Source organism: Schistocerca nitens, chromosome 5 (assembly GCF_023898315.1).
Source record: "Schistocerca nitens isolate TAMUIC-IGC-003100 chromosome 5, iqSchNite1.1, whole genome shotgun sequence".
Taxonomy (NCBI): domain Eukaryota; kingdom Metazoa; phylum Arthropoda; class Insecta; order Orthoptera; family Acrididae; genus Schistocerca; species Schistocerca nitens.
In genome coordinates, this window is record NC_064618.1 from 605,878,584 (window position 1) to 605,904,443 (window position 25,860).

General features: G+C 39.0%; 1 protein-coding gene across 5 annotated transcripts in view; it reads right to left on the bottom strand.

Moving 5' to 3' along the window:
• The window catches only part of LOC126259356 (INO80 complex subunit D), a 234,900-nt gene that overhangs the window by 54,373 nt on the left and 154,667 nt on the right, over nt 1-25,860 (bottom strand). For 4 of the 5 annotated variants that reach the window (XM_049956087.1, XM_049956086.1, XM_049956089.1 and 1 more), the window contains one exon: nt 6,460-10,858. In XM_049956087.1, the coding sequence (XP_049812044.1) occupies nt 10,488-10,858 (371 nt within the window). In that variant the 3' untranslated portion in view covers nt 6,460-10,487. Of the gene's footprint in view, nt 1-6,459; nt 10,859-25,860 lie in introns of those variants that run through there. The other variant, XM_049956088.1, reaches the window with a different exon arrangement.

The following is a 25,860-nucleotide window of genomic DNA, read 5'->3' on the forward strand; positions in this document are numbered from 1 at the left end:
GCATGCGCTGGACAATGCCGCAATAGCAGTGGTTACATTCCAGCAATCAAACTACAAGACTCTGAAATCAAATACACTTGTTGATAGATATAACCTTTCATTTTTATTTTATTTATTTTTTGTTTGTAAATAGTAGTAGTAGTAGTAATAATATATTTTATGGTATGAGATGTTCCAGGAGTAAACGAGGTAAGATTAGCCACGAATAAAGCTTTCAGTACTCTGAAACGCCAAGAGTAAAATAAATTAATTAATTAAAAAAATGTAATGTACCACCATTGTATACTGAAGTCCAGAGATATGGATCACGCCAGTACACTGTGGGGGTAGCTGTGTAGGCTCTTTAAATGACCTACACATATAAATAAACATTCGTGTCATCCCCGTGTGGCAAATATATTGTAGGGAGGTATAATTATATCTACGCTGACAGATAACTGAAGAACAAAACTATCAATTTTTTGTATGTCTAATTTCCCCCCCCCCCCAACTATCAATTTTTTGTATGTCTTATTTGCCCCCCCCCCCCCCCCCCCACCGATCTCAGTGTTTGCTGGTCTTTTGAGCTGGTGTGAGAAAGACGCATGTAATTTCTTTGTCTCAGTATTGTGTTAAGTAAAAGTTATAACATGCGGAAGTCCCAAGCTTTCTTTCCACTACCAAGCTATATCATAATTTCCTTTTCCCAATGATGTGATGAAGACTTGCATTTTTGAATGGAGCTATTCAGAGACGAATTGACACGAAGAGAGTATCGCAGCCGCAGTCATGCACGCACTGTTGTACATCATTGGGGAGAAAAGATGCACACGAAGCCCCCACCAAAACTAAAAGAAATTAATATTTATCCAATGTTCCAGAACTGCCACAATGTTCTTAGCACGAACACATCTATACCTATGCATGTCTCTGAGCAGGCAATTCGTGGTGTAGCTAAACGATAATTACTACAGATCTGAATAGTCCACATTATCTCTCTCCGCAACCACTATACCTGTAACAGTACTTGATTACAATACAAAAAAAGGGAGGAAAACAAGAAGATGGGCTATGGTGGTTTACTTTAGACACCTCAATATTGCTAGTATTAACTCGTACAAAATTTATACAATCAGTATCGCTAGAGCCAGTAATTACAGAAAAAGACTTGATCTCAGTGAACTTGGTCAAATGGTGGTGGAACCAAACTTCTGAAATCAAGCAACGAACTGGTGGCTTCTGAAAGATATACAACTTTTCCTTTCTAAATACAAGAAACCCTCAGTTGTCCCACCTAATACCACCTCAGCAGTTCATAGTGGTATTTGTTACTTATGAGGGTGCCAGAAAAATTATGGAACAAGCCTTACCTGGGAAAAATGCTCACACAAAGTTTGCAAAAAACATAGTAAATTATCAGTGATTTGCAGCAGATTCTTGGGAGACAAAGAAAGTTAATATGATAAGAAAATGAACACTGGGGTACATTCTATGTGATGATATCTTTCAGTTTTGTGTTTTTTAAAAGAAAATGACAACTTGAAATGTATATTGCTTAAAAAAAAAAAAACACACACACACACACACACACACACACACACACACACACACACACACGAGAGAAAGAAAAGTTTGAGCTCAATGAGAAACTTTTCTCTAGTTACCAAATTATTAATCTTAAGAGTCCCATTTCTAGTTTTTGTGTGTGTTTCATGATATTTGTTTCAATTTTTATTCAGATTGATCAAGATATATGAATTACCTCATTAATTTTTTTACGAGGTACTTTCTTAATTTGTGTGCTAAATACAATGTTGAGTTTATTTTTCCTTGTAGTTTGTGTCTTAAGGTAATGTATTGCTTTTGTATTCAGTATATACTGCTTGTCTACATTAGTGTGTTCTTCAAATGTAGTCCTTCCCTACAAACAAATATTAATGAAATATTGCTCTATGAGAATAGAAAAGAGAAGATCTCACGATGCGGACAATTTGGCACCCACAGACTACCCTGCAACTAAGTTTACGTGGGTTCCCAGGGGGTTAAATAAGGCCGAGAGAGAGTCCCACACACAGTCATCCTCGTTACTGCTGATAGAAGACACTTTACCAGGCCTGCCCAGCTGGTCATACCAGTGGAGGCAGACCACAGTGGGGAGGATGTGGAGGAACATTAAATGCTATCTCTGTATTTGAATCAATTATTTTCGCATTTGTAACTATACGCTCATGCGACTGCTACAGTGTGTAAGTTCTGTGTAAATAAAGCTGACTACATCAAATAATCAAAGGCCCACGTTGGAATATCAACAATATTATAAAAAGGATAGATAGCTACTCACCGTAAAGATGACACATTTAGTTGCTGGCAGACACAATGAAAAGATTCAGACAGAGACAGTGGTCATGTGTAAGAGGTGTGCCTGCTTGTGTGAATGTGTGTGTCTTTTTCTTTCTTTTCTGAAGAAGACTATGGCTGAAAACTGTGTGTAACAGTCTCTTCATTGTGTCTGTCCCCAACTCAACATGTCATTTTTATGGTGAATAGAATACATCCTTCTCATAACATTGTAGCATATTGACTTTTTAATTTCTCCAGCATACTATGTTTTAGGTTCTTTTGTATTTTTGTTGAGTTCTTAATTAGTAGGAACATACACAGGCTATTTTACAAATCAATTTCACCAGCGATAAGTGTGTGGCTATATTCTAATTGTTGTTGTTGTTGTTGTTGTGGTCTTCACTCCTGAGACTGGTTTGATGCAGCTCTCCAAGCTACTCTATCCTGTGCAAGCTTCTTCATCTCCCAGTACCTACTGCAACCGACATCCTTCTGAATCTGCTTAGTGTATTCATCTCTTGGTCTCCCTCTACGATTTTTACCCTCCACGGTGCCCTCCAATGCTAAATTTGTGAACTCTTGATGCCTCAAAACATGTCCTACCAACCGATCCCTTCCTCTAGTCAAGTTGTGCCACATACTCCTCTTCTCCCCAATCCTATTCAATACCTCCTCACTAGTTACGTGATCTACCCACCCTATCTTCAGCATTCTTCTGTAGCACCACATTTCGAAAGCTTCTATTCTCTTCTTGTCCAAACTAGTTATCGTCCATGTTTCACTTCCATACATGGCTACACTCCATACAAATACTTTCAGAAACGACTTCCTGACACTTAAATCTATACTCGATGTTAACAAATTTCTCTTCTTGAGAAACGCTTTCCTTCCCATTGCCAGTCTACATTTTATATCCTTTCTACTTTGACCATCATCAGTTATTTTGCTCCCCAAATAGCAAAACTCATTTACTACTTTAAGTGTCTCATTTCCTAATCTAATTCCCTCAGCATCACCCGACTTAATTTGACTACATTCCATTATCCTCGTTTTGCTTTTGTTGATGTTCATCTTATATCCTCCTTTCAAGACACTGTCCATTCCGTTCAACTGCTCTTCCAAGTCCTTTGCTGTCTCCGACAGAATTACAATGCCATCGGCGAACCTCAAAGTTTTTACTTCTTCTCCATGAATTTTAATACCTACTCCGAATTTGTCTTTTGTTTTCTTTACTGCTTGCTCAATATACAGATTGAATAACATCGGGGAGAGGCTGCAACCCTGTCTCACTCCTTTCCCAACCAATGCTTCCCTTTCATGCCCCTCGACTCTTATAACTGCCATCTGGTTTCTGTACAAATTGTAAATAGCCTTTTGCTCCCTGTATTTTACCCCTGCCACCTTCAGAATTTGGAAGAGAGTATTCCAGTTAACATTGTCAAAAGCTTTCTCTAAGTCTACAAATGCTAGAAACGTAGGTTTGCCTTTTCTTAATCTTTCTTCTAAGATAAGTCGTAAGGTTAGTATTGCCTCACGTGTTCCAACATTTCTACAGAATCCAAACTGATCTTCCCCGAGGTCCGCTTCTACCAGTTTTTCCATTCGTCTGTAAAGAATTCGCGTTAGTATTTTGCAGCTGTGACTTATTAAACTGATTGTTCGGTAATTTTCACATCTGTCAACACCTGCTTTCTTTGGGATTGGAATTATTATATTCTTCTTGAAGTCTGAGGGTATTTCGCCTGTCTCATACATCGTGCTCACCAGATGGTAGAGTTTTGTCATGACTGGCTCTCCCGAGGCCATCAGTAGTTCTAATGGAATGTTGTCTACTCCCGGGGCCTTGTTTCGACTCAGGTCTTTCAGTGCTCTGTCAAACTCTTCACGCAGTATCTTATCTCCCATTTCGTCTTCATCTACATCCTCTTCCATTTCCATAATATTGTCCTCAAGTACATCGCCCTTGTATAAACCCTCTATATACTCCTTCCACCTTTCTGCCTTCCCTTCTTTGCTTAGAACTGGGTTGCCATCTGAGCTCTTGATATTCATAAAAGTGGTTCTCTTCTCTCCAAAGGTCTCTTTAATTTTCCTGTAGGCAGTATCTATCTTACCCCTAGTGAGACAAGCCTCTACATACTTACATTTGTCCTCTAGCCATCCCTTCTTAGCCATTTTGCACTTCCTGTCGATATCATTTTTGAGACGTTTGTATTCCTTTTTGCCTACTTCATTTACTGCATTTTTATATTTTCTCCTTTCATCAATTAAATTCAATATTTCTTCAGTTACCCAAGGATTTCTACTAGCCCTCGTCTTTTTACCTACTTGATCGTCTGCTGCCTTCACTACTTCATCCCTCAGAGCTACCCATTCTTCTTCTACTGTATTTCTTTCCCCCATTCCTGTCAACTGTTCCCTTATGCTCTCCCTCAAACTCTCTACAACCTCTGGTTCTTTCAGTTTATCCAGGTCCCATCTCCTTAAATTCCCACCTTTTTGCAGTTTCTTCAGTTTCAATCTGCAGTTCATAACCAATAGCTTGTGGTCAGAATCCACATCTGCCCCTGGAAATGTCTTACAATTTAAAACCTGGTTCCTAAATCTCTGTCTTACCATTATATAATCTATCTGATACCTTTTAGTATCTCCAGGATTCTTCCAAGTATACAACCTTCTTTTATGATTCTTGAACCAAGTGTTAGCTATGATTAAGTTATGCTCTGTGCAGAATTCTACAAGGCGGCTTCCTCTTTCATTCCTTCCCCCCCAATCCATATTCACCTACTATGTTTCCTTCTCTCCCTTTTCCTACTGACGAATTCCAGTCACCCATGACTATTAAATTTTCGTCTCCCTTCACTACCCGAATAATTTCTTTTATCTCGTCATACATTTCATCTATTTCTTCATCATCTGCAGAGCTAGTTGGCATATAAACTTGTACTAGGCATGGGCTTTGTGTCTTATCTTGGCCACAATAATGCGTTCACTAAGCTGTTTGTAGTAGCTAACCCGCACTCCTATTTCTTTATTCATTATTAAACCTACTCCTGCATTACCCCTATTTGATTTTGTATTTATAAACCTGTGTCCCATTAAAATCTGACATACTCTCTGCAATAACCTGGTACTGCTACATTTACTTTTGCTGTTACAATTCCCACATTTTTCTCTTTGTTGTAAAACGTAGCTTGCTCTGTTTATTCAGCTAGTTGGTAGCAGATATCATTCTTAATGGAGTCACTTCACCGTAAGTGTAGTCAGCAACTGGAGAACCACAAGGTTGTGTGAACAGAGCATATGTAAATGATATGGCAAAGTTTGTAGTCCTACGCCGCTGTGTGCTGATGGCAAAGGGAGAGAGATAAAAAGACTGAAACAAAATCTACAGAATTTGTCACATGTTTGCCAGTGGGACAGTATAACAGAAATACCCGATGACCAGCAGTGAGAGACATTCAACGAAGGCCTCGTGCACAGCAGAGAGCCTTATTCACAAAATTTCAAATGCTTATGTTCCAAAATGAGTCAAGAAACATACTATTTCCTCCAACAAACATGTCATGTACTGACCACAGTGGCAAAACTAGAGAAATTTCGGCTCATACAGAGGGCACTGACTGTTCCTTTCAAAAATGGAATAGGAAGGAAAGTGGGGGTGAAAAATGATACTGGTACACTGTGTAATCTCAGTCACACAGCTCAATCACATAGCATTTTGAGTACAGATGTAGGCGTAGATGGTGTCCATGTAGACCTGCACTTCTATTGTCCTGCTGGTAAGAAGTATCTTGCAGTAAAATTATCTTTGCTGACCACTAAAACCTAAGATCTTATTTTCTTCTTTGTTAATCTTCATATCTTCTCTCTATTGTCCTGTATGTAGCAGATGGTTGTGTGTCTTTTCTTATATTTCCTCTCTGATTCTTGTCACCCAATCTTCTAAAAACTAAAGTAATTATTTATGATACAAACACTTTCATTGGTGACACTTTAGTCTTCACCTCATTCTGCTGAGTATAATTTTTTTAAATCTATTTTTATTTATTTCTGGAGCATTTATATTCAAATTTTTTGTTAATGTTAAAAAACTGCAGATAACTACCACTTATGCAAAATAGCTATTGTAATGGTGCACAATATTTATTTACAAAGTACCACTTTTGACAGAACTTACGAAGGAAACAGTAATAGCAATGAACTGCTACAGTATTAGTTCCATCAATACGAAAATAGACATCTTCCAGTCAGAATATTAAACTACATGACGAATTTAATGGTTATGTGGAAGACTTTGCTTAAAGTACTCAAAGTAAGAACAGGATATTTCCAACAAAATTTCCTGGAGACGACACTGTTTTATTCACTACACACCAGGCATTTTATGTGCGAAATATGGCTGTATGGTGACATTTAGTAATGTGTCTTTTTAGTAGAAAAATAGCCACACCGTTATTCAGTTTTTTTCTGAAGCCAAAGTGTCCATCACGTAAATATCACTTACGCATAATTGGCTGTAAAAATTAACAATTTTCCTGTCACATACACTGTAGTTTCTTCAACTTCATCTCAGGCATGAGACAACACACTGTTTCAGTATATGAGTCATGGAGTAGCAAATATTTAAAAAAAAGCACATATTTTACAAAATATTACAAAACTACTACTTTAATAGGAACTTTCAAATAATCAACAACAATTACCGGTTTGTTTCAAAGGTAAGAGGAAAATATCAAAATCAATTTCACTACAATTTGGGACAAAATATGTATTCAAAATTACAATTATACATTTTCACTGTCAGTCAGTCCAAGTATATCAAAAAACTATTTTAATTACACTACAAAAAAGAAATGGCATACACATTATGAGACGTACACAACGGCAACAAGTGTTTCAACGAATTACAGTTTATATATATATATATATATAATTTGTTGTTGGTTTTCTCAAGAATGTATTGCACTTTCATTTACCCTAAACACATTTAGTGCTGCTCCAACTTTACAACACATTTAAGCAAAAGCTGTCTATAAGATACATTTCACTTTCGAACACATTTCTTTTTGACAGGCATTGCTTCTTGTTAATACTTGTTTTTACAAACACACACACACACACACACACACACACACACACACACACACACACACAAAAGAACAACACTTAGCATTTATCCTAGACCTCAATTAGTTACTGAAGTTCTTACAATCAACCACAATGATGTGCTACATCAGTCAATGTCACTAGGGATGAATTACTATATGGTAACAAAAATTTTCAGTAAGCTGATATGAGATCAAAGAACACCAATTTGCTCCTAATATTTCACTGTTTATTGTGTCTAAATGCAGAATGACTTGCTTAATAGTTGTCAGGCTTTATATCAACTAGACATGGATGATTCTGTGTAATAAACTTGAATGACAAATTTAAAGTGATGTGCCTTGGTCCCATTGAGACAACAAGTTTGTGAATTCATGTTATGAAGTGTGTGTATTCATTTAACGTAGTATTTATTACAAAATCTGTACAGTGTCTGTTTATTTTACATTTATCTGGAATATACATCACATTTTGTGACAGTGCTATACATTTAAAAAATTTTGTAATTTAGAACTTCTAATTAAAAGTATGAAAATACTGCTCTCTCTTCATTTCACATTAAAATTCTCTACGGTATTCTCATAATGTAAAACTGTGAACAGCACATGCCCGACAACCATAAAGCAAGGAAAAGTGTTAAAAATTCAATAACTTTTAGTAAACAGATTTCTTTGATAATCAGATCAGCTAATTCCTTACACAGCAGGTACATAGTAAAAATGATTATGAGTGACTTATGTGTGATGAAATAAATGCCAAACATAGAGAATGCATCCATCTTTTTATATGTGCCAGACACAACCTGAAATGTACATGCTACTCTATAGTTTAAAATATATATATATATATATATATGAACCTCCTGACTTCCAACAGTTTAAGAGAATGAGTACAAATATACAAGAGAAAACTGATTCTTGTTTATTTAAGGGACTCTTCAGCACATTTTTCTTCCTGAGATTAAAATTATGATCTAATACCACTACGTATTATTCGCTGTTGTGTGCTGCCTACAGTCAGAGGATGGAACCCCTCATTTATAACTGTTTATGCAAATCTAGATACTTTATAAACGTTTTACCATAACTGCAAAAGTGTTAAGTTTACCAGTGGAATGTACATCTATTTTTAGTAAATGTTCTGCTCTGAATCAATAACTCTACCCCTTGTTTCACCTGAGTAACAAAACAACTGTAAATCATTATGACAAAAGCCTGTATCACTGAAGTAGATTTTATTTTCACATTATCTTTACTATACAACATTAAAAAATAACTTAAAAGGCTACAAAATAGGAAGCATGCTGGGACTCAAGATATTCAAACTTGCTCTCAACAAACTTATTAATACACAGCATTAGCGTAAATGTTTCAGCAATGTGAGAAACAAAATAAATGAAATGTGCAATATTATTTCCAACAAAACCTTAAGATGTGAAACACTAAACAAATATTAAATATCAGGTACACAAGTGATTCAACTACCAGTCTTCCCAAATGAAGCAGAGCATACTCTACTCAATTTTGAATGAACAAGAACACATGAAATTAAGGAGAATACACAAAAAAATAAAGTTCTGTGACTGCTAAAAAATCAATGAATAATGTCCTTACAAATTTCAGAATGCCGTTTTTACAACAGAAATGGCATATCCCTGGCTAAAATGCAGTAGAGCAAATAATGCACATATTAATACAAGCAAAGAAGAAAGTGAAAAGTAACCATTGACAAATTTTTGGAGTACTATTAATCCAACAAGCAAAAAAAAGTAAAGAACTACAGAAATTTGTGAATTCTCCACTTTACTGAAGTGTTGCTGAAACAACTGTAGTATTTCAACTATTATCGTGGCCCTTATTCATCCATTCATATAAAAAATTCAAACCATTGTAATGGTTCAACAGTTAACTGTGGAGTCAGTCATGGAAGTCATGAGGCATGCTCTATAATCTGGAAAAAAGTACCTCCGCATCACTCAAATCTGAGCTTTAGTTGTACAGGGAAGGGCAAATCAAGAAACTGTTAATTAATCACATGATGCAAGTGAGACACACACACACATAGACAGACACACATGGAATAAATGCAATTAGTTTCACCCTCCCTGAGTATAAACAAAAGACTATTTTCAACAGCAATATAACAATGACATGCATGTCTCCAAGATACTGTTTGGTGAACTGCTCTGGCTACAATATTTTGTATTTTGTTTCTAAAATTTGCACTGTTATCATAACACTACACAGTATTCATCACAAGATACAACTGCACAACACCGTTTTTCATAAAGTACACTCAATACAAAATAAACAGCTTACTTGGACTAATCCGAATAGTACAAAAAGTATACCACCCATTAAACAAACAAATGTGTCATATGAATTGGCAATACATTCTTTTTTGTTTCTTCTGCAATGCATTATACACAGGTAGAAATAAGAACTACGGAAGGGCTCATTTTTTGTTCACATATTATGTGAATATACAGAGATATTGAAAAGCAGATTCGTAACACAAAACTGTGTTGGTAGTGAAAAAGAAGAAAAATATTCTTAGTGATGCATTAAGTTAAAAAGATATTTACACACATGAAACCTACAGAACAGAAACTGTGAATCTTATAAAAAATATTTTAAAGCATCATACCAATTTTCACCTCACAAGGGAGTCATTACTACAATGGAAACACATACAAAAAGATTCATATGCAACTTTAACAACTATAATACTGTAGCAATTATCACGTCTAACTTACACACACAAGCGTCTCTGACAAGTGCTGCCACTTATTTCATATTCAGTGTACTTTGGACATCAACACATGCGCGCGCACACAAAATATATGCACTCATGTGTATGTGCACATGCAGGCACACATGCGTGCACATGCTCTCTCTCTCTCTCTCTCTCTCTCTCTCTCTCTCACACACACACACACACACACACACACACACACACACACACACACCACTTTGAAACCGTCAATATTTAACAAAAATCCGAAATACTGAATACCACCTTGAGCACAATACCACTTGATAAAAACGCTGTGATGCATGCTAAGATGGTGTGTCAGTCTGAGTCTGAATTGATATACACGGTGACACTAGACCAGGAGATTCTACTGGATGTGGTCCAAGATTTTTAATGTCGGGCACTGCGGCAGCTGAATGATGAGAATTTACCACAAACCCATTATGACTGTGATACGTAGTGAAAACAGCAGGCACAATACCTGGAACTGACAAACCCGCAGTCACTTCGGGCAACTGAACTAGTGTCTGCAGAGCACTGTCATCTATATATGGTTCCATTAAACCATGTGTTTGAGATAATCTTTCCAGTGATTTAACATCTTTGTCCACTGCTTCTAAAGCACGTTCCAGTTCTTCTGTTTCTTCTTTAGTTGGTTCATACTGGCCATTTTTATCTGTTAAAATGCACAATTCAAGATTATTAAATTCTTTTTTTAATTTCTTACTTTGGGTAGAAAATATAAAATATTTTGTTATAATTTTCCTAAGAAAAAGGGGAAGAAGGAATATTTCAAATAATTAGGGAGAATACCTTCAAAATACTCCATACGAAGATAGGGGCAATTAGGGAGCCAACCATAACATCTTGATGTACAGTGTCTCAGTTCTACTATCAGGAAAGGTCATTTGGATCACTGAAATCCACCAACTGAAGACAACATTAACAAGTTGCTCAACTATTGGTCAAAGGGATTACTGATGTCTGGTGCTAGTAGTCACTTCACTATAACTAAATGAGATTTAATGTCTCACCAACACTATTTAACTGAAGCTGCACCACAGTTATCCATCGGTGTGACAGAAGTACAATTGCTATCTGACATAGTAAATGAAAATTGTGTTCACAAAGTGTAATTTCATAATTAGTGGCACTTTTTCAAATGAGAAAGGTAACATCATTAACTCATGCTTAGAAACTACTGGAGTAGGCTACTGAATGTCAGTAATCCACTTCAATTTTTAAAAACAACAACATGACACACAAAATGAACATAAACCACTTGCAACTGTCTAACTGAATGGTGGGAATATCTTGGGCAGACTGGCAACTGCATCTTACAACTGTAGTAATATTTCGGGGGTAAAATACTGCTAACTTTCAGCCAAGTCATGCTTCTTGATATGTGTCAATGCTGCATGAGCCAAGAAAATGAACTTTAAAATGTAACAGAGGTAAGTAGTACAATCATTTTGAATGATACCTTGGACGTGCACACCCACACCCACACGCGCATGACCAACCAGCCCCACCCACATCCACACCCGCGGGCATGTAGCGCGCGCGTGCGCACACACACACACACACACACACACACACACACACACACGACTTTCCTTATCTACAGGTTGTGTGACAATTCATTTCCTACCAAATATTCCTTACGGCAGTCTAACCGTTTTCTGGTTTTCAAGAAAGAAAGCACTTTGAGTCTTACAAAGGATGAGTCATGGTCAGTCATAGCTGATAGCTGCAAATGCACAGAGCAAATATTATGTTAAAATTCAATGAAATAATGGATGGACAACAGAGAGCACTGATTCAGAAAACCAAAGATGGTGCCTGATTGGTAAAATGGCAGACTGTCCGATTAAGTCATGTTACAGCATGTTGGAGGAGGGGCTAACCGGTACAACCATTACCGAGATATTATCTTTTACTCTATGCAGTATATATGCTGCCATTAACATTTCTTTGCAACATGTTACTAGTATGTGCTGTGATATGACTCAATATGGAAAAGTTAAGACTCTGAGTTGGTATGTGAGGTGTCATGGACAGTATGACTGGTACGCTTTCTGCACATGAAGCATAGAGATTCTGAGTTCAAATTCCAGTTCAGCAAACAATTTTAGCTTCTGACAGAAATGTTAACCTCGTGCAACCCACAACCTCAGGTTCTTAAGTGGCCCAGAGTTATTTTAAAAAGATAGCATCCCTCAGATTCAGATTGTGTGCCAATTCGAAACTTCCAGGCGGATAAAAACCTTTGTCTTACCCATGTTTGAGTCCCAGTCTTGACATTTCAAATCGGCACACACTCCACTCCTGAGTGAAAGTTCATTCTGGAAACAACCCCCAAGGTTGTGACTAAGCTGCGCCTTCATAATATCCTTTCTTGTAGATAAGATACTGATGGGCGTGAATCTTTGAGGAAGGGACGGGAGCCATGTTTGGATAGCTCAGGTGACACCCATTTGCCCATGGAAGGTGATGTCCCAGGTTCAAGACCTCATCCAGCACAGAGTTTTAATCTGCCAAGAAGTTTTACCTCTAGTGTCGTTTTTAAATCTATTGTTGGAAATATTTTCCTCAGTCATCATGATTTTATTCCAGTATACACTGAAGGGACTATGCAAGAGGACACACTTATCTAACAAGTCATTTTTCTTGATGATGACCTCATATGCAAGCAAATTCACAGTCCACAGTGCTACTACCATATGCGATCCTGAAGACATTAGGGTGTATTAAGCAGGACGAAGAGAAGAATTTACTCAACTGCTCCAATTCCTTCAGTGGGCTCCAAGCAATTTCATTGATGTACCCAGCTTCAGATGATACAGGACTCTCTTTCTCATATTTATGAGCTGGAAAAGGAAGTAGTAGTCTGCTAGATGTCAAGGCACATATGATGCAAACATGTAATGTGACATGGAGTCTGCTTGGTTTGCTTTTTTCAGCCAATCATGGCTCAATACATGAGATGTGTCATGCCAACTTCATTGTCATCAAAAACAAACAACAGACAGGAGAATTTCTATCATATTTCACGAGTAATATGATAGACTTTTATGGAATCACGTTCAGCTGCTCTGTGAACTCCAACCAAATTATCACAAGTTTGCAAGATGTCATATGTCCTGTACTGTGATTGGCACACACAAGCAAATTCTCACTGTTTTTCCACTGGAGCTGAAAAATGCTGAGAGAATGTGACATTCACAAGTGCACACTAAAAAACAAAAGAGCACAAAAGGGTAAAGGGATTCAAAGTCCGCTATAAACAGCAGTGGAGACCAACAATAGATGAACCAGTATTAAGTGAGGAATTTGGGAATAATTGTAGGTCTTATGAAAAACACCTAGACAGACTGCAAAAAAATATTAGGCTACTTACAGTGCATGCAGAGGAATTTATGAAATCATTCCTCCTGTGCTTCGTATGTGAATGGAACAGAAGAAAAACTTAGTATATGGTATAATGGAAAGTGTTTTCTGTCTTTTACTTCACAGATTTGCAGATTACAGATATGGATGCAGATGTAAATGTATATGACTTTGAAAAATTTCGATTACATAATCACAGTTATTTTTCTTTAATTGATTATATTTAACAGGTACAATAATATAAATAAATGTGATGTAAGGAGTCAATAAATATAGTGTAAATTGAAGATATATTTTCATTTTACGTAACACTGCAAAGCTATGAAGTAAGACAAAAATAAGGATCATATGCTAACTGATGACTAAGCTTTCAGGAAATAAACCAAAAGCTGACATAATGCCACATCAGTTACTGGCAAAAACTTGGCAAAAAGAATACCTAATTTGGCAATGATTAACACTGAAATTAGACATAACATAAAAGGATTTCCCCCTATCTCTATTAGAGGTCATAGTTCAATGACTCGGGGCTTTCCACTCTCGAGAGGATTCGCCAGTTGTGGAGCTAGCAGAGTGTGTATTGCAGTATCCCACATTTCAACCATGTGTGTGGTTTTCAGTGTTTTCACATAAAAAGTACAGGGTGATTCAAAAAGAATACCACAACTTTAAAAATGTGTATTTAATGAAAGAAACATAATATAACCTTCTGTTATACATCATTACAAAGAGTATTTAAAAAGTTTTTTTTTCACTCAAAAACAAGTTCAGAGATGTTCAATATGGCCCCCTCCAGACACACGAGCAATATCAACCCGATACTCCAACTCGTTCCACACTCTCCGTAGCATATCAGGCGTAACAGTTTGGTTAGCTGCTGTTATTTCTCGTTTCAAATCATCAATGGTGGCTGGGAGAGGTGGCCGAAACACCATATCCTTAACATACCCCCATAAGAAAAAATCGCAGGGGGTAAGATCAGGGCTTCTTGAAGGTCAGTGATGAAGTGCTCTGTCACGGGCTGCCTGGCGGCCGATCCATCGCCTCGGGTAGTTGACGTTCAGGTAGACGATAAGGTTTCATAACTAACCTTTTTCGTAGGATTCTCCATACAGTTGACTGTGGAATTTGCAGCTCTCTGCTAGCTCTGCGAGTCGATTTTCCTGGGCTGCGAACAAATGCTTGCTGTATGCGTGCTACATTTTCATCACTCGTTCTCGGCCGTCCAGAACTTTTCCCTTTGCACAAACACCCATTCTCTGTAAACTGTTTATACCAACGTTTAATACACCACCTATCAGGAGGCTTAACACCATTCTTCGTTCGAAATGCACGCTGAACAACTGTCGTCGATTCACTTCTGCCGTACTCAATAACACAATAAGCTTTCTGTTGAGCGGTCGCCATCTTAGCATCAACTGACGCTGACGCCTAGTCAACAGCGCCTCAAGCGAACAAATGTACAACTAAATGAAACTTTATAGCTCCCTTAATTCGCCGACAGATAGTGCTTAGCTCTGCCTTTTGTCGTTGCAGGGTTTTAAATTCCTAAAGTTGTGGTATTCTTTTTGAATCACCCTGTATTACAAAATGTTGTTGTTGTTGTTGTGGTCTTCAGTCCTGAGACTGGTTTGATGCAGCTCTCCATGCTACCCTATCCTGTGCAAACCTCTTCATCTCCCAGTACTTACTGCAACCCACATCCTTCTGAATCTGCTTAGTGTATTCATCTCTTGGTCTCGCTCTACGATTTTTACTCTCCACGCTGCCCTCCATTGCTAAATTTGTGATCCCTTGATGCCTCAGAACATGTCCTACTAACCGGTGCCTTCTTTCTGTCAAGTTGTGCCACATACTCCTCTTCTCCCCAATTCTATTCAATACTTCATCATTAGTTATGTGATCTACCCATCTAATCTTCAGCATTCTCCTGTAGCACCACATTTCGAAAGCTTCTATTCTCTTCTTGTCCAAACTATTTATTGTCCATGTTTCACTTCCATACATGGCTACACTCCATACAAATACATTCAGAAACGACTTCCTGACACTTAAATCTATACTCGAAGTTGACAAATTTCTCTTCTTCAGAAACACTTTCCTCGCCATTGCCAGTCTACATTTTAAATCTTCTCTACTTCGACGATCATCAGTTATTTTGCTCCCCAAAGAGCAAAACTCCTTTACTACTTTAAGTGTCTCATTTCCTAATCTAATTCCCTCAGCATCACCTGACTTAACTCGACTACATTCCATTATCCTTGTTTTGTTTTTGTTGATGTTCATCTTATATCCTCCTTCCAAGACACTGTCCATTCCGTTAACTGCTCTTCCAAGTCCTTTGCTGTCTCCGACAGAATTACAACGTCGTCGGTGAACCTCAAAGTTTTTATTTCTTCTCCATGAATTTTAATACCTACTCCGAACTTTTCTTTTGTTTGCTTTACTGCTTGCTCAATATACAGATTGAATAGTGTTGGGGAGAGGCTACAACCCTGTCTCACTCCCTTCCCAACCACTGCTTCCCTTTCATGCCCCTCGACTCTTATAACTGCCATCTGGTTTCTGTACCAATTGTAAATAGCCTTTTGCTCCCTGTATTTTACCCCTGCCACCTTTACTGTATGATTAAATGATGATGGCGTCCTCTTGGGTAAAATATTCCGGAGGTAAAATAGTCCCCCATTCGGATCTCCGGGCGGGGACTACTCAAGAGGATGTCGTTATCAGGAGAAAGAAAACTGGCGTTCTACGGATCGGAGCGTGGAATGTCAGATCCCACAATCGGGCAGGTAGGTTAGAAAATTTAAAAATGGAAATGGATAGGTTAAAGTTAGATATAGTGGGAATTAGTGAAGTTCGGTGGCAGGAGGAACAAGACTTCTGGTCAGGTGACTACAGGGTTATAAACACAAAGTCAAATAGGGGTAATGCAGGAGTAGGTTTAATAATGAATAGGAAAATAGGAATGCGGGTAAGCTACTACAAACAGCATAGTGAACGCATTATTGTGGCCAAGATAGATACGAAGCCCACACCTACTACAGTAGTACAAGTTTATATGCCAACTAGCTCTGCAGATGACGAAGAAATTGAAGAAATGTATGATGAAATAAAAGAAATTATTCAGATAGTGAAGGGAGATGAAAATTTAATAGTCATGGGTGACTGGAATTCGAGTGTAGGAAAAGGGAGAGAAGGAAACGTAGTAGGTGAATATGAATTGGGGCTAAGAAATGAAAGAGGAAGCCGCCTGGTAGAATTTTGCACAGAGCACAACTTAATCATAGCTAACACTTGGTTTAAGAATCATGATAGAAGGTTGTATACATGGAAGAACCCTGGAGATACTAAAAGGTATCAGATAGATTATATAATGGTAAGACAGAGATTTAGGAACCAGGTTTTAAATTTTAAGACATTTCCAGGGGCAGATGTGGACTCTGACCACAATCTATTGGTTATGAACTGTAGATTAAAACTGAAGAAAATGCAAAAAGGTGGGAATTTAAGGAGATGGGACCTGGATAAACTGAAAGAACCAGAGGTTGTAGAGAGTTTGAGGGAGAGCATAAGGGAACAATCGACAGGAATGGGGGAAAGAAATACAGTAGAAGAAGAATGGGTAGCTTTGAGGGATAAAGTAGTGAAGGCAGCAGAGGATCAAGTAAGTAAAAAGACGAGGGCTAGTAGAAATCCTTGGGTAACTGAAGAAATATTGAATTTAATTGATGAAAGGAGAAAATATAAAAATGCGGTAAATGAAGCAGGCAAAAAGGAATACAAACGTCTCAAAAATGAGACCGACAGGAAGTGCAAAATGGCTAAGCAGGGATGGCTAGAGGAAAAATGTAAGGATGTAGAGGCTTATCTCACTAGGGGTAAGATAGATACTGCCTACAGGAAAATTAAAGAGACCTTTGGAGAGAAGAGAACCACTTCTATGAATATCAAGAGCTCTGATGGAAACCCAGTTCTAAGTAAGGAAGGGAAAGCAGAAAGGTGGAAGGAGTATATAGAGGGTCTGTACAAGGGCGATGCACTTGAGGACAATATTATGGAAATGAAAGAGGAGATAGATGAAGATGAAATGGGAGATATGATACTGCATGAAGTGTTTGACAGAGCACTGACAGACCTAAGTCAAAACAAGGCCCCCGGAGTAGACAACATTCCATTAGAACTACTGATGGCCTTGGGAGAGCCAGTCCTGACAAAACCCTACCATCTGGTGAGCAAGATGTATGAGACAGGCGAAATACCTTCAGACTTCAAGAAGAATATAATAATTCCAATCCCTAAGAAAGCAGGTGTTGACAGATGTGAAAATTACTGAACAATCAGTTTAATAAGCCACAGCTGCAAAATACTAACACGAATTCTTTACAGACGTATGGAAAAACTAGTAGAAGCCGACCTCGGGGAAGATAAGTTTGGATTCCGTAGAAATATTGGAACACGTGAGGCAATACTAACCTTACGACATATCTTAAAAGAAAGGTTAAGGAAAGGCAAATCTACGTTTCTAGCATTTGTAGACTTAGAGAAAGCTTTTGACAATGTTGACTGGAATACTCTCTTTCACATTCTAAAGGTGGCAGGGGTAAAATACAGGGAGCGAAAGGCTATTTACAATTTGTACAGAAACCAGATGGCAGTTATAAGAGTCGAGGGACAAGAAAGGGAAGCAGTGGTTGGGAAGGGAGTGAGACAGGGTTGTAGCCTATCCCCGATGTTATTCGATCTGTATATTGAGCAAGCAGTAAAGGAAACAAAAGAAAAATTTGGAGTAGGTATTAAAATCCATGGAGAAGAAATAAAAAGTTGAGGTTCGCCGATGACATTGTAATTCTGTCAGAGACAGCAAAGGACTTGGAAGAGCAGTTAACGGAATGGACAGTGTCCTGGAAGGAGGATATAAGATGAACATCAACAAAAGCAAAACGAGGATAATGGAATGTAGTCGAATTAAGTCAGGTGATGCTGAGGGAATTAGATTAGGAAATGAGACACTTAAAGTAGTAAATGAGTTTTGCTATTTGGGGAGCAAAATAACTGATGATGGTCGAAGTAGAGAGGATATAAAATGTAGACTGGCAATGGCAAAAAAAGCGTTTCTGAAGAAGAGAAATTTGTTAACATCGAGTATAGATTTAAGTGTCAGGAAGTCATTTCTGAAAGTGTTTGTATGGAGTGTAGCCATGTATGGAAGTGAAACATGGACGGTAAATAGTTTGGACAAGAAGAGAATAGAAGCTTTTGAAATGTGGTGCTACAGAAGAATGCTGAAGATTAGATGGGTAGATCACATAACTAATGAGGAAGTATTGAATAGGATTGGGGAGAAGAGAAGTTTGTGGCACAACTTGACCAGAAGAAGAGATCGGTTGGTAGGACATGTTCTGAGGCATCAAGGGATCACCAATTTAGTATTGGAGGGCAGCGTGGAGGGTAAAAATCGTAGGGGGAGACCAAGAGATGAATACACTAAGCAGATTCAGAAGGATGTCGGTTGCAGTAGGTACTGGGAGATGAAGAAGCTTGTACAGGATAGAGTAGCATGGAGAGCTGCATCAAACCAGTCTCAGGACTGAAGACCACAACAACAACAACAACCTTTAGAATTTGAAAGAGAGTATTCCAGTCAACATTGTCAAAAGCTTTCTCTAAGTCTAGAAATGCTAGAAATGTAGGTTTGCCTTTCCTTAATCTTTCTTTTAAGATAAGTCGTAAGGTCAGTATTGTCTCACGTGTTCCAATATTTCTACGGAATCCAAACTTATCTTCCCCGAGGTCGGCTTCTACCAGGTTTTCCATTCGTCTGTAAAGAATTCGCGTTAGTATTTTGCAGCCATGACTTATTAAACTGACAGTTCGATAATTTTCACATCTGTCAACACCTGCTTTCTTTGGGATTGGAATTATTATATTCTTCTTGAAGTCTGAAGGTATTTCGCCTGTCTCATACATCTTGCTTCAGATGGTACAGTTTTGTCAGGACTGGCTCTCCCAAGGCCATCAGTAGTTCTAATGGAATGTTGTCTACTCCCGGGGCCTTGTTTTGACTTAGGTCTGTCAGTGCTCTGTCAAACACTTTATGCAGTATCGTATCTCCTATTTCGTCTTCATCTACATCCTCTTCCATTTCCATAATATTGTCCTCAAGTACATAGCCCTTGTATACACCCTCTATATCCTCTTTCCACCTTTCTGCCTTCCCTTCTTTGCTTAGAACTGGGTTTCCATCTGAGCTCTTGATATTCATACAAGTGGTTCTCTTATCTCCAAAGGTCTCTTTAATTTTCCTGTAGGCAGTATCTATCTTACCCCTAGTGAGATAAGCCTCTACATCCTTACATTTTTCCTCTAGCCATCCCTGCTTAGCCATTTTGCACTTCCTTGAGACGTTTGTATTCCTTTTTGCCTGCTTCATTTACTGCATTTTTATATTTTCTCCTTTCATCAATTAAATTCAATATTTCTTCTGTTACCCAAGGAGTTCTACTAGCTCTCGTCTTTTTCCCTACTTGATTCTCTGCTGCCTTCACTACTTCATCCTCAGAGCTACCCATTCTTCTTCTACTGTACTTCTTTCCCCCATTTCTGTCAATTGTTCCCTTATGCTCTCCCTGAAACTCTGTACAACCTATAGTCCTTTAAGTTTATCGAGGTCCCATCTCCTTAAATTCCCACCTTTTTGCAGTTTCTTCAGTTTTAATCTACAGTTCATAACCAATAGATTGTGGTCAGAGTCCACATCTGCCCCTGGAAATGTCTTACAATTTAAATTTTTATCTAAAAATATGAGGGGTGGTTAAAAAAAAAAAAAAAATTCACAGTTCACTGATAAGGTGGAGTATCGTACAGCAACAAACTTTCAACACCTGAAGGGGAACAATGCTACAACGACCTGTGCTAAATTGGTGGAAGTATATGGAAACATTGCATCATCATTTGAAACAGGCATTAGTTAGCACAGACACTTCCAGCATGGTTAAATAAGTCTGAATGATGATGAACAAAGTGACAGACTATCTCTTTGTGAAGAACAGGGAACAACAAAGAAACGATGGTACTGGTGCTCAAAATGAGTGTATCACGTTGAGGTAACAATGGAAAAGTGACAATTAGCCAACGACATTTAGAGCATGACAAAAGTTGCCACCCATTGGGTTTCCCCAACGTCTCATTCCCATTCGAGAAGCATACCAAACCGAGGTACCAGTGGAAATGCTACAGCTGTGTCGGGCCACTATAGATGTTTCATCTAATCACACAATTACTATGGATGAGTGCTGGGTGTATTAGTACGACACGGTGACAGAGGAACAAAGGAAGCACAGGAACATATGGAGTCACCACTGTCTGTCTGTAAAGGGTGTATTAGTTCCATGACAATCCACCAGGTTCATTATGTACAGGAGGCAGTCACACTTGCTGCTGCAATGGGGTATCATAGAGAAATGGGTAAGATGCAATAAGCAAAGGGCAAGGGGGGGAGGGGGGGGGGGTAGGAGTGGAAGGTGACGATGACGATTTATGGTGGAGGGCGCTAAACAGCTAGATCATCAGCACCCTTGCATTAATATTATACTGAAGATTTGCACAATCTATGGAAGAAGGTCAATTAATCGGAAAACTATGTTTGATCCCACCCCAGGAAGGTGACGTTCATAAAAGCTCGTAACATAACCCCAGCGAGACACAGCGGGATAACTACATAAAATCATGGATAAAATACCTGTACGGATGCTGTTAAAAAAGGGTCAAATGACCGTGGCTGGATGACGACTTAGAAATAATGTGTGACCCAGCCACTCTGTGGCACATTAAGATCTCACACCAAATATTTTGGGAAGAATTCCGGACACCCCACAAAATTTTAAGACACAAACAACACTCACCTCGTTACCAGTTAAAATAGAGGGAAGATCCTGTGGGAAACCCATTTCAACCCTCAGGCGTCATATAAAACACACTCAGTAAAAAGATGTACTGACAGCTGTGTCCCACATCTCTGACATACTGGGGGCTCCTCCCGACATAAAAGGAAGCCATGTGTCAATGGACAATGTCCCACTCTAAGCCGAATACGGGCTACTTCTTCACACCATCTAGAGCGGAAGAAGGTGATCCATGATCGCACTGAAGTCTTGATGGAACATAGTTTATTATTCCTCACTTCCAGCCACTGGGACTCCCACCAACATATAGCCTTCCTGGTCACAAATGAAGTGACATCCCATAGAGGGACTGAACAGTGGGCAGGAGGAGGAAGGGAGGTAAGCCTCCTTAGCAGCAGCATCAGCAAGTTTGTTTCCCTGGATGCATGTGTGCCCTGGAAGCAAAAAATTATTTCCTTGTTTTCCTGAGAAGGAGAGCATCCTGTAACTGTTGCACCATCCGATCTGCTGGGTACATCTGTCCAACAGCGAGAAGAGCACTTTGAGAATCAGAACAGATGATAAATTTTTTGTCACAATGCCTTCGCATCTGCTCCATTGCCCTCAGGATAGTAAACAGTTCCACGTAATAAACTGAAAACTGCTCCGGGAGTCCTATCTTGAGAACAATGTCAGGGAACATGACAGAACAACCGAAAACATCTCCCTGCTTAAAACCATCCAAGTAGACGGTAATAAAATCTGGGTGGCTACGTAAAATTAAACTTAACTTTAAATACATAGTCTGGGGTACAATGTTTCTTGTAAGCAGTCACTTCTAAAAGCAATCTGGACCTTGGTAGTAGCCAGGGAGTGGCCCTGCTCCAACCCTGGCTTTGGACCTTAAAGCCACCCACCTGTAATAATTCAAGGCTCTCCCTTGCACGGATTCCAAATGGCCGTGTTGCTTGTGGCCGATGATCGAACAACCATTCCAGTGGTAGCTGAACAACGTAACTGGATGCTGGCGATGTAGGAACGGACAATGCCCTATATGCTTGGCATACCACGAGAAGAAGACGTCGAATAGACAGCGGAGGCTCAACAGCCTCTGCACACAAACTAACAACCGGGCTTGTGCAATAGGCCCCTGTAGACAGCCTAATACTCTCGTGGTGAACTGCATCCAGCATTTTCAGGTACGAAGGCCCTGCTGACCTATAAATCTGGCATCCGTATTCGAGCCGGGGTCGCACTAAGGCCTTATAAAGTTGGAGCAGACGTGCCCTGTCAGCTCCCCAAGACGTATGACTGATACATTTCAGGATGTTTAAGGCTTTGGTTTCTTCCCAGTCCATTCATGCATGGAGTGTAGGAACAATGATTGTTTAAAGGCCTCTGTGCATGCTGTAATTAATCAAATCTTGTCCTCACAATCCCTATGTGAGCGATGCATAGAAGTTTGTACTATATTCCTGGATTCATTATCTAAAGGTGGTTCTTGGAACTTTGTAAGTAGTTTTTCTTGGGATAGTTTACGTTATTCACTCTGTATATTGAGCAAGCAGTAAAGGAAACAAAAGAAAAATTCGGAGTAGGTATTAAAATTCATGAAGAAGAAATAAAAACTTTGAGGTTCGCATGATGACATTGTAATTCTGTCAGAGACAGCAAAGGACTTGGAAGAGCAGCTGAACGGAATGGACAGTGCCTTGAAAGGATGATATAAGATGAACATCAACAAAAGCAAAACGAGGATAATGGAATGTAGTCGAATTAAATCCGATGATACTGTGGGAATTAGATTAAGAAATGAGACACTTAAAGTAGTAAATGAGTTTTGCTATTTGGGGAGCAAAATAACTGATGATGGTCAAAGTAGAGAGGATATAAAATGTAGACTGGCAATGGCAAGGAAAGCGTTTCTGAAGAAGAGAAATTTGTTAACATGGAGTATAAATTTATGTGTCAGGAAGTCGTTTCTGAAAGTATTTGTATGGAGCGTAGCCATGTATGGAAGTGAAACATGGACGATAAATAGTTTAGACAAGAAAAGAATAGAAGCTTTCGAAATGTGGTGCTACAGAAGAATGCTGACGATTAGGTGGGTAGATCACATAACTAATGAGGAGGTATTGAATAGAATTGGGGAGAAGAGGAGTATGTGGCATAACTTGACTAGAAGAAGGGATCAGTTGGTGGGACATGATCTGAGGCATCAAGGGATCACTAATTTAGTATTGGAGGGTAACGTGGAGGGCAAAAATCATAGAGGGAGACCAAGAGATGGGAATACACTAAGCAGATTGAGAAGGATGTAGGTTGCAGTACGTACTGGGAGATGAAGCAGCTCGCTCAGGATAGAGTAGCATGGAGAGCTGCATCAAACCAGTCTCAGGACTGATGACCACAACAACAACATATACTGGTTTGCTTGTCATACCTGTTGCCCTGGTTACCTTTATTCCTGTGACTGGTAGTCGAGGGAATGAATTTAACCAGTTATTTTGCTGTAAGAAATGGTGATCATCTAAACTAACTTCCACAGACAGAGGCTTGTGTCTGTTATGTGCGGACGGATGTGTGTGTGTGTGTGTGTGTGTGTGTGTGTGTGCGCGCGCGCGAGTGTATACCTGTCCCTTCCCCCCCCCCCCCCCCCCCCAAGGTAAGTCTTTCCACTCCCGGGATTGGAATGACTCCTTACCCTCTCCCTTAAAACCCACATCCTTTCGTCTTTCCCTCTCCTTCCCTCTTTCCTGATGAAGCAACCGTGGGTTGCGAAAGCTGAAATTTGTGTGTGTGCTTGTGTTTGTTATTGTTTCTATCAACGTACCAATGCTTTCGTTTGGTAAGTTACAGAATCTTTGTTTTTAGATATATTTTTCCCACGTGGAATGTTTCCCTCTATTATATATATAAGGAAATGCGGAAATGCACAAACTTTTGAAACCAGTGGCTCCTTCTACTAGAATTAGGGTTGAAGGTAAAGGAAAAGAGGTGAAGGAAAAAGACTGGTGAGGTTTAGGAAGTGGGAAGCGTTATGGAAAAGTCACCTGGATCCCTGAGTCAGAGAAGACTTATCAGGCAGGATGAGAAGGAAAGACTTATTGTTGGTGCTTGCATTGGACCATATTTTAAAACTTGAGAGCTTAAGGTTGAACGATGGGGTAATAAACAAGACAGAGACAGCTGGAAAAACATCCTGCAAAAGTCAATAAGAGCAGACAGCTACGTGCATTATACATTGTAGACAGGTAACTTTTTTTAATATTTTTGTGTGTGTGTGTGGGGGGGGGGGGGTAGACATGTCAGGGGGGAAAAAAAAGAATAAAAGGGTAGTGAAGAAAAGGAATAGTTACTGAAAAGATATGCTGACACCACAGAAATTAACATAAATTTAGGCCAGATGGTTGGCAAGAACCTAGCACATGTTGTAATGTGATTTTCCACATAAGAAGTTCTAAGAAAGTAGTATCAGCAGAGAGAATCCAGATGGCGTGTGTGGTGAAACAGGTACCGAGGTCAGAACTGTCATATTGTAGAGCAGGGTCACCAAGCTATGGCCCATGGGCCGGATCCTGCCCATGACATCAGCTCATCCGGCCTGTCGATGGTATTGGGGGTTTGAATGATGAAATGTTTGGACCATGAGACATGGATTTAAATTTTATGTTTAGAATATTAGATCTTCATAAATGCCGAGATTTCCTGGCTGCTGTGTGCCTTACGTTCACTGTGTTTAATGATTGGTAGGGAAGACTGAGGTCGTAGGGGCACGGTGCCAATTGGTATTATTTCGTAATACTGCCGTTCATATATGCCACAGACCAAGGACGTTGGTAGCAACCATACTGTCATCTTATCATATATATGCATCAATGCAGTGTAAATTGTCAAGCAAGGCAGAGGCACACATTTTGTGTTTTCTTCTCGCTGAAAGTACATTTTGTTTGACCAAAATATTTTGTCACGTACTCCAAGACAATGCTCTCACTAAACAAGTACAATATATTAAGGATTATTTTGACACAGTGATAAATGCTTGAAACATTTTCATAAATGACCTAAAACAATTCCAATATGACACTGGGGCACAATGGCCCATTTAAACAGGGGCACATGGGCCCAGATGGCCAACACGCTCCACTGTCTTTTTGTAATGATGAACTTTATTAGGTCAAACAATGTCAAAGTCTAGATCAAATCCAATGCAATTTTTATGTGTCCCATACTGATTTAAACTGAGAATGTATATGCAATGTTCAATTTTTTTATTTCCACTGATGTCTTCATATACATGAGATAGACCTGATGCGAATGCTGTAGGTTGTGGTTTTATTTCCGAAGCTGGCCCTTCAACTGTTCAAGAACACAATGTAGGCCTATGCTGTCGGTAACAACAGCT